This window comes from Tigriopus californicus, chromosome 3 (assembly GCF_007210705.1).
Source record: "Tigriopus californicus strain San Diego chromosome 3, Tcal_SD_v2.1, whole genome shotgun sequence".
Classification (NCBI taxonomy): domain Eukaryota; kingdom Metazoa; phylum Arthropoda; class Copepoda; order Harpacticoida; family Harpacticidae; genus Tigriopus; species Tigriopus californicus.
Genome location: NC_081442.1, coordinates 10,304,274 through 10,314,524, shown reverse-complemented (window position 1 = coordinate 10,314,524; position 10,251 = coordinate 10,304,274). Strand labels below are relative to the sequence as shown.

At 40.8% G+C, this 10,251-nt stretch overlaps 1 protein-coding gene and 1 long non-coding RNA gene across 2 annotated transcripts; both read left to right on the top strand.

Annotated features, from left to right (window-relative positions):
• Positions 1 to 1,590: 1,590 nt before the first annotated feature.
• On the top strand, positions 1,591 to 2,620 carry LOC131878259 (uncharacterized). The gene is made up of 2 exons (XM_059224184.1): positions 1,591 to 1,761; positions 1,823 to 2,620. Exons 1-2 carry the CDS (start codon positions 1,601 to 1,603, stop codon positions 2,217 to 2,219), a joined length of 558 nt encoding a protein of 185 aa, XP_059080167.1. The 5' UTR covers positions 1,591 to 1,600; the 3' UTR covers positions 2,220 to 2,620.
• A 35-nt stretch (positions 2,621 to 2,655) lies between these two features.
• On the top strand, positions 2,656 to 4,109 carry LOC131878260 (uncharacterized). Its single transcript, XR_009372993.1, has 2 exons — positions 2,656 to 3,545; positions 3,613 to 4,109. It is a non-coding gene; the product is annotated as an uncharacterized LOC131878260 (long non-coding RNA).
• Positions 4,110 to 10,251: the final 6,142 nt, after the last annotated feature.

The window sequence follows — 10,251 nt, the reverse complement described above, 5'->3', positions numbered from 1 at the left end:
CCCGTTGGATTCAGCACTTCATCAATGTGTCATGAAACAGTGGTGAAATCGTGCATATTGATTCTTAAAACATAAAATGACACCAGAAACTGTATGTCTGTTTTGCACCAAGGATACCGGTATCTAGTATCTTGTTCTTGATTGTGAGGCCGCCTTTCAATTCAAATCTTAATCCAATTTGCGCCTCAAATTGTGCCATTCTGAAGAGAAAGGATGCGAGATTAAAAATCCCACTTATGATATTTTTTGAACGACCTTCAAGGCCACCAAGTTTCAAACAAACAGGCGCGACAATTCAGTGTCTTGAGTAAGAAATGTTTATGGCTGTCGTTGGGGAATAAGGTCGAAAGTCAGTAAAACGAACGCTATTTTCACCAATTTTGTTTCCTGTCCGTATTTCGCCGTTCTTGCTTGCCGTTCTTGCCCCAAAATATATGGACAACCCTGCACTATGCTCTCTTTGACCTCTTTCACTACAGCAGGTGGATCTAGCAAATCAAGAGTGTCCATGCCTGCGTCCTTTTTGACTACACTTGACTGGTTCATCCCACAGCCAAGTAGTGGCTGGTTGTGACCAACCCAAGCTACTAAGGCTTCCATAATGAAAGGCTTATTAATGGAGGACGGAGTTTTCCCATCCCAAAACCACCTCGAAACAGCCCCTTCCATGGTGATTGAAAGCAAGACTATTTGAAGGATGCGAATCAAAAGTACTGGAAACCTGAACAAAATATGGAAAATGGAAAAAGTGTGGAAAATTTTCAGTCCAAAGATAGTATCACGATGCTAACTCTGTAAAAATTGTTTTTTTCAGACACATGTTGAATATGCTTCACCTATTTGGGCTCCAAGGAGTTCAGCAGGTTTGCAAAGGGTTGAACAAGTCCAAAGATAAGTTTTATCATTGAATATATGCGTTTTGAAACCTTGCTGAAACGAGTTCAAGGTATCCTTTTTTCCGGGCATACGAAGCGTCCACGGTATCAACTCAACGAGTTTTAGAATTTGGACTAAGCTAACCATTTTATAGGAAAAAATCAGCTTTAAAATGACAATTTTCATGTAAAATGCTGCCAGATTAACTCGTTTTCTAAGCCATCTTCGACCACCTTGCAGAAATTTGTTCCAAAACAACTGGCAGAAAGTGGCGGAAAAGGGCAGAAAGTGGCAAAATATTATATAAATCTCTAATTCATTCCAAATCATATTTTTCCATTAATTGAGAACGTTTCGCTTCTTTCTAATTCTACATGTATGTAGTCTTGACAAAATTGCAAAATGTAAGATAAGAACCATTAACTAAAAGTGGGTACAGATATGTTTGAAATTTTAGAAGATCAGGGTTGCTCTTCATTTGAATCTTGTTGAATTAAATTATCAGATTTATGATGCAAACTTGCTGTCCTTGACCTACTTGATTTTAGATAAATTATTGTTTTTATATCGAGGTATTATTGAATTCGATTAGTGCTTCAATGTGCAGCAAATTGTTTTTGCAATTGTTTTTGGCCTCTGGAAGCTGTTTGGTAGCCCTGTCTTTAAGCGGCTTTTGACAGCAAGTTTCGCCAGTTTTCGATCTCGTCACTGTGGCCGAAGAACTATGAAGCTGGACAAATTTCTCTCCGAGGGAGGACATCTGACGCTTTCTGACATCAGAGAAAAGTTCGGGATTCCTACTAAGGTGGCAAAAGACTTGATTGCAGGGCTCTACCCGAACCTTAATCCATTGAAGCTTGGCGGCCACACCGACCAATATCCCAGGTTCAATTATTCAATGACAAAAAAGGAAAGTGAGGTCCCTTAATGCTTGATAATTCTCAAGGTTGCGGTACGACGGTGTCCACCTCTCGACCCGAGAAGAACTCGCCAACAAAGCAGATGTTTGCTTCCTGGCCATCACACAGATCGAATTCGACACCGTCGTGGGGGTACTAGAGTATAAAGAAGAGCTTTCATCCAGTGGTGAGGACCTTAGATGGTTCGCTGTCGGCTATCGAGGCAACACCATCTCCCTGGTGGGCCAATCTATGGCCAAGCGCGCCATCAGGGCTTATGGCGCTGCCACAGCCCTGTTCCCTTTGGCAGAATCTTGTAGGTTTTTCTTTAAGGTCGGAGGGGCCGCCGGTCGTTACGAGAGGGGCACCATCGCCATCCTCTGCCGAGGATCAGACGGCGTCGTTGTGCACGCTAAAACAGTAGGGGCGTTGATTATTATATAGCCTGTGTAATCTCGACCTTAAAATTGAGCCGCTTAGTGATACTTCTTGCGGTCTGTAAATGGTTTCCCCCGTACTTATGACTTTGACTGTCTAAGGGAGAATTTGGACGCAACAGCTGTATGGCGAACATCAAAATCGACAACAATCGGCTCAAAAGGTTACCAGAAGCTCGACAAATTATGAAACGAGTGACCAGTAGACGAGGAAGGATGATTGTTGCCAACTGCTATTTGCAATGAATGAATTTGCGTTCAATGTGTATGGGGGAGGGGGATATAATGCAATCTGCTCACACTTCTGGGTCAGTAAATGAGGCTACAATTAAGTGGACACTCAAATTGTGCTGAATTGAAAATGAGTTTTCAAGACATCAAGACAATTACATCTTCGGAAATGTCTGCATTCAATTGGAGTTCCTCCAGTCATCGTNGTAGACGAGGAAGGATGATTGTTGCCAACTGCTATTTGCAATGAATGAATTTGCGTTCAATGTGTATGGGGGAGGGGGATATAATGCAATCTGCTCACACTTCTGGGTCAGTAAATGAGGCTACAATTAACTGGACACTCAAATTGTGCTGAATTGAAAATGAGTTTTCAAGACATCAAGACAATTACATCTTCGGAAATGTCTGCATTCAAGTTCCTCCAGAGTTATCAAGCAATTCGACGCAAGACTCCAGCATGTCGCATTTGCAACCAAGAAATGGCATGGGTCACCCTTAATACCACATTAGGACGTACGAGTACATGGCGATGTTCATCTCATCAAAGTGTCACCATGAGTCCAAGGTTTAAATCCTTCTGGGCAAAATCCAAGTTGCCATTGAGTGCATTAGTGAATTTGGCGTGGATGTGGGCCAATAAACTTCCTATTGTAACCATAACTGACTCCTTCCCAGTGTCATCATGAACCACCATACAATGGGCAAGCTATTTCCAGGATGTTTGTTCCAATTGGCTTGTCCAAAACCACACCCTCATTGGGGGCCCAGGAGTTATTGTACAGGTCAAATTTTCATTCAGGAAGATCTATTTCTTGGATAAATTAGAATGATTGCTTCAGCAACTTCCACAGATTGATGAGTCTGTAATTGCCAAAAGGAAATACAATCGAGGTCGCATGGTTCCAGAACGATGGATATTTGGGGGTTATTGTCCCACAACAAAAGAAGGATTTTTGGTGATTGTTCCAAACCGAAGTGCTGCCTCATTGCTGCAAATCATTTTTTTGCGGCCAATATTGCTCCTGGTTCAATTATTCACAGTGATAAGTAGCCTGCGTATAATCAAATTGAGAACATTTTGGTTCAACCCCAATATCAGGTAAGGGATAAGGGTATTTTGGTTCTTCATACCAAGAAATCTAAACATTTTTTTCTTTCTGCCTTAGCATCTTACTGTGAACCATAGCAAGAATTTGGTGGACCCAACTACAGGTGCTTGCACGAATTCTGTCGAACTATATTTTTTTTTTTTGCGGACTTCCTTACCGCTACCGGGATTGGAATCCCAGCAGTTGAAGACGAGAACATTATTTATTATACTTGACTTTTATTTATATATATTATTTGATCGACCAACGAATTGGAGTTGGCTGATCTGGCTAATCCTTGAATATAAGGTTGATCCGGAATTTTAGTCAAAAACTTGTCCAAGTCTGACTTAAATCTTGCTACTGGATCAACCCCTACATAAACCCTACGAATATTTGAGGGCAGCAAATTGAACAATGAAGGAGCCCGAGAAAGAAGAGAGTTATAAAGTGTTACTGCCGGCGCCGGGGTTTGAACCCACGACACTTAGGGAGAGGATTATAGCCTTGTTCACGCTGCCTCTTAGACCGCTCGGCTACACCAGCTCTATAATGGAAGTACGTAAAATCAAGATTCATAACTATGCATGAGGTTCAATCAAGAACATTTGCTGGACATCTTGATGAGTTTCTGTGGCGTGAGGTACACGGTCAGAAGGGATCAATTGCTTTTAGAAATCTTCTAACACATATAGGATTGTGGTATCCTACTCCCTAAGCCATCATATTACCAGATATTTACCTTTTTTTGTTTTGTTACCTAATTATTCTTACTTTGTTATTATTCAGCCAAAAATAATTATTCTTGTATTATGTTATTATATAGTTATGTTTACCAAGTTTTTTCATTGGTACATATTATTTTTCCAATATATTTGCAGTTTTTTTAAAGTTGCCATGTCATATTATGTTACCAAATTATTGGTAGAATTTTTTATTATTAAATTGCCATGTCATACCATGTTACCAAACTGTTGCCTTAGGATTATTCAATCCTAAAACCAAATTGATGCCATATATCCAAATTAATGCCAAATTACTTTCTTTTTCAACAAAGAACCTCATACATCACACACCATGACAATCCTATGAGTTAGGATGTCAACACTACTCCTTTTTGATCTGCTGGCCATCTATTTCTTCATTTGCTGAGCGTCTAGTCACCTAACATACAGCTGTTGCGTCCAAATTCTCCCTTAGACAGTCAAAGTCATGAGTACCGGTTTCCCCTTTCCTGTAGATCATTATATGATGGACGTCGTCAAAGAGGGGCAAATTTTCCGTCGCCCACAGCCATCAACTTCTCCCACCAGCCATTGGAAGGTTTGGTCGTTGTGCGCAATTCGGCGACCTGTGGATCCGCAGAGATCCGGGAATACAACGAGTCTCCCGACGATCCCTACGAGTGGGAGTTCTCGGGAATAAAAATGGCCGCCGACCCATGCTTATTCGGCGGTGAGCTAGGCATGATAAGCGTAATCACGGACAACTATGGCTTCCTAGGAATTAATTCTTGTTCCGTCTCTCAAGCATTCGAAAAATTGGCCGACTTTGTTGGCAAATTTATTGATTCAAATTTACTTGCTTGAGTTCTTAAACTTCATTCAAATTTTATTGTTTAAATTTTTCTGACATTCTGGTGTAAAAACATTTATCAATAAATTATGTAAAATATAAATCTATCCTACTTGTGTTATTCAGAGTCATTCCCTTCAATGATGCAACGCCGGATATGATGGGCTCTCCACCATATGATGTCAAATCCATCCATCTAGCCAGAAGTACCGGTAAGGTGGTTGGTCGACGTTTTAGTCACAATGGGAAAACTGGATGCGAAAGCGTCTTCGCCCATCATATTCGAGATAAATTGAGCCAAGGAGGGCCGTTGTTGATTGAGCATAATCTGTTTCTTACAAGGGACCCGCGAATGTGGCGCCCCTGGCAAATCGGTGGTTGCCAAACATCGGGAAATTTGGGTTGATCACGTTCATGGTTGAGGCTTCTCCATAAGTATCTTGGGTGTAATCAAACCATCAAGATAAACAAATCCGCCTTCTCATAAAGGACTGGTAGATTGCCAACATCAAATTCTCACACAGAAGTTTCATTATTTCATTACCAGAATCTTGAGAAGATTAGCCAAAAATGACCTTCGGTTTCGAAAAAACATTTGTAATAATAGGAAACTTGAAAAGGACGAAAATGAGTTCCAAAACTGTTTTTTCAGGCTTTAACGAGTAAAAATGTGTCGTTTTATAAAAACGTTAGACAAACATCTTCTTCCAAGAATAATTGTCTTGGAACTGTAATATCATCAATTAACAGAGATGAGCTATTAAACCCCAAAAGTTAAAGTGACCTTCTAAAAAACGGTCATGACGTCATCTTCTTCTCCAACTTCAACGTCGCACTAGGCCAATTACAAAGCTATTGAATGAACTAGAGGCCAATTTAGTGCTAAAGTAAGCGGAATGTAACAAAAATGCGCATTTGAAATTTGTAAAGACATACTCCGTGGGATATACAGGTTAAAAATATCGGGTACCAAACAGGGTATGTTCCGTCCACAGTCAGGGTTGAAAAGTCCTGACATATTGTTTCCCGGTGTGAACGGACACATGAAGCACTGGCACTGGCACTACGGTAAACAACGGACTAGCTAGCTCCCAATGGGAGCACCAAGGCTTGAATTTTTTAGACTCATCTCCGGTTGAATGCAATTAAGTAAAACTATAAGGCGCAAGATCGGAATCGAAAAAAATAGACTAAACGTTTGTTTTATGTTTTGCTTTTGTTTGTATATTTTGACCACAATCTGTTATGTTGTTTGTTCCACCATAGCGGTTTATTCAGAAGATGGAAGCTAACTTTTGCTCACTCATTCGCCACACGAATGTTTCTCTCAAAGATCATCTATCCATGAAAAGGGGATGGCAAAATAGAAAGATTTCACTCTTTAGCGGATGACTTCGCAGTAACAACTTCTCTTGCTTGATTTCTCTACATTGAGCTCCAATGTTATGGACACGGTTCTTCTTGATCAATCTTCTGATCGACCTATCGAACTGGAATTTCGCACATCACCTCTCAGCCTGAGATACCAATGAGGGAGTCAAGAGGACTCCTGTAAAGAGTTGAATGAAGCAACCATTTAGGTATGCAATCCTCAAAGATTGGAACAGTTTTTTTGCCTTTATCTCAACTTTTTCTGACAAGTTCTTTGCTTTTTATCCTTATTTTGATCACATAAAAATGACTTTGTATGGCTCAAAACATCACAGTCTAATCCGGCCATGATATTGCGATGATTATATCATGAAAAGTACAAACAAGTTCAAATAGGTCTCAAGTTCTAATCATAATTCCGATATTTGCACTCAAGCTTGGTCATTATCTGAACACCAATCAGAAGATCCTTCACCACTGGCCATACTCAAATTACAGGATCGACAATGGATAAAAACCACTCATGTCATGCGTCAAAATCATGCAAACGAAATTCAATTGAAGTTCAAAATTTGACTCCCATCAGCAGTAATGGTTATGATGACCTGAAAAACTACCTTCAAATCGAAAACTTTGGTGCCAGTCTCCTCCTTGAGGTCGATGTCTTGTGCAGCTGTGCATGGTGATGCCAATAGGAAAGCAAAGAGGATCATTCTCCATGATTGCATCCACATCCACTTGTGCCTTTTCAAAGGCCAGGAATCTTTGGCCTGGCAAAGTGGGCGACTACTCACGTCATCATCCAGGAGTGTGATCACAGAGGTTCCTGCCGCAGCCGCAAGGACGATGAGGAAAGCCAATACCAGGACAAAGTTCTTTATTGTACTAGGTGGATAGGACGTAAATGTGGAGATGCTCAGATGTGGAGGATGAGCAGAAATTTTCATTTTTTTAATAGTGTCATACATCCAAAAGAAGGAAGCTCAGGGCTGAAAATTGTGCTTGCTTTTCACAACAATGAATGTGTTTGTGATTTCAAATTTTGTTATATTTCCATTGCTGCATTGCTATATCTTCTCATTCAAATTTGTTTGAGCTAAAAGATCGCATTCTCAGCGAAATCTTCGCTTGGCCTAAGTATGTTGAACCAATTTTCCCAACTCTACCCATATTTATCCATGACTTTATTCTCCATCATTAGTTGAGCTCAGGGAAATATGTCAGTTTTAGATGTGAAATGTCTAAATAATATGTACTCCAAAAGAAGTTAAAACATTTTCCCATCATGCATTTCGTTGGCTTAACAAAAGGAGCATGACCAAGAATGGGAGTGATGTGTTGCTCACTTACATACATATGTACAGCACATTGGTTAATTCTATTTTTTAATATTGGAGCCAAATGGCAAAACTCTTAGTAGCAAGATTGCATTTAAGCTGGATTCAAGACTCTGTGGATCCCTGGTTATGGATTCAAAGCTAGAGATTGCGGAGAAATTGTAACGAGTAACGCCATTACCTTTTTTGACGATTAATGGTTGTGTAACGAATTACTGAATTACTCTTTTTGGCCAAAGTAATTGTAACTGTATGTAATCCGTTCCTTTTCTAGCCCAGATGAATCGGGCAATTGTCGATTCGTGTTGTAGCGAAGACCGATTAGTATAGGAGGCCAATGCGCGTGAAGCGCGTACTGCGGAGTCTTCGTTGGGCTTATCCATGGAGTACGTCAGTAGTGGAGTGGAAAGCTTGGTCGAAGATCGAAAAAATTGTCAAGCCGAAGAGCTGCCACGTACCAAAATAATCTACTTCCAAAAGAAGTGAATCACATTTCGTGTTCGTTGCCATGGAATACTCTCTGTGTCGCAACAAAAACCGCCTCCATTCAATCAAAGCGTCAAGTTCCCAAAGAAGTGCTGTCGTTGAGGACGTAAGGTCAATGAAGACATTCAAGATAGTCCAGCACTTGACAAATTTTGCTATTAGCGTGGTAATCCTGGACATTTTAGCTCATGTTGTCCCAATTCAGATTGGAGCAATTCTAAGCCATTGAAATTTTGTTGCATCTAAAACACTTTGTTAATTTGGGGTTTCTTCGAATTACATCTTTGAAAAGTTGGTGCGGTGATATCTACTAGATGTGAAATTATATCTTTGTATCCAGATCTGTGCCTTTCTCTCTTCCACTCCTTTGCCATCTTTTTTTTATCTCTTTGCTCTCTTAATAAGCTCATATCCATACAAAACCCATATTAAAGGGCTAGTCAGATCCACCAACTCTAATTCACTGGTCGATTAAATAGCATATGAAAAAGAGTAAAGTAAAGCGAATAAGTTTTTTTTTGTCTTGAAATGCGGGAATTCCATTCCCAGTGGCGGTAAGAAAATCCGCAAAAAAGGAAAAAAATAGCGAAGAGAAAGACTCTCTAGCCCCATTCAAAGTTATCGAATGAAGCAGAGGCCAATTAGTGGTACAAACATTCCTTCGGGCAGCATGGATATTCAAAGAGTGGCCAGAATTGGCGTTAAGGCTTCCCTTTTCAGAAGGCCAATAGAAGTAAAGTTGCAGGGGGATAGGTCCTCACCAGAACGAATGGCGCATCTGAGTCCCCCATAGATGTTGGCCAGCAGGACACATATTGAACGCGGAGCTCCCAACAGTTGGAGTTTGAGGAATAACCGGGTTCGGTCCACTCTGTTGAATGTTTTGGAGAAATCCACAAATCATCCGTACACTCCTCTAGTGTTGCTGATGTTAGAAGGCATAATTTTGTAGAAGGAAGGAGCTATTTTTATGGTTGAGAAGTCTCTAGTTGGACCTCGGGAATTCAATCAATCCAATTGGAGCTCTCGGTGGGAACGAGATTCGTATCTTCGGACAATCCGGAGAAGAGGACAGTCAGTAGGATGGACGTCATCTCCAACAAGGGGTTTTCCAGGGCCATGGCCGGATAGTTGTCTGAAGTGTCCCTGGTCCCCTTCGCGTGGATAAAGAAGATGTCTGACTCCGTCCACTCTGGTGGGAAGAAAGAAGGAAGAATGGAGGGCAAGGCAAAAGAGTCTTTGGAGGAGTGGCTGGGCTTGGGTCCGGAAAGTTGGAAGGGAGAAACACCAGATGTTGAGGGTTTTTTTTTGCTCTTCCACGTCCATCTCGGGTTCCCTGAAGGACTCAAAAAAGGGGATGGTGTTCTTCTAGGCATCCCTGGACCTCCTCCACTACAGTTTCCGATGTTGATGCAAACAGTTCCTGAGAGTAGAGGACGAATTTACTCATGGGTATTTCCAAATTGGTGGCGGACCTTTGGCATGTTTGTACAAGCCCACCATCCTGGACGAGATTTCCAAGCTTTCTAATTCCGAGCATACTCGAAATTGATAAGATCATCGCAACTGTTCCTGATTTCACTATATTCGAAAACGTTACAGAAAATGATTTACCTTCAACCACATCTTTTTAGATTTTGAAGCTTTTTTTTTTATCTGCTAATTTTTTGGGGGAAGTAATCAATCACATGGATCATGCTTTTACCTTATTAAACTACAACCTTTTGACAAGAGTGGCTGGAAAACAAAACATATCAAGTTTAAAGAAGGTTAGAGGGTTTGCACTGTCTCTATTTAACATTTCCATGATTCACAAAAGCATATTTTGGGGTTCATGGGTACACTAGGGTTGGAGTCAGCCAGTAATGACAAGCGCTTAGAACCTTCAAACTCCTTCTGGGCTCTTTCTTTATTTGGCCAATCTTTCTCTCTCAAGTGCACGGTGACC

Excerpts from the sequence above, each read along its gene's own strand:
- LOC131878259 (XM_059224184.1), top strand. The coding sequence starts at position 1,601 with ATGAAGCTGGACAAATTTCTCTCCGAGGGAGGACATCTGACGCTTTCT. Across the intron at positions 1,762-1,822 it reads CACACCGACCAATATCCCAG|GTTGCGGTACGACGGTGTCC; the intron begins GTTCAATTATTC and ends ATAATTCTCAAG.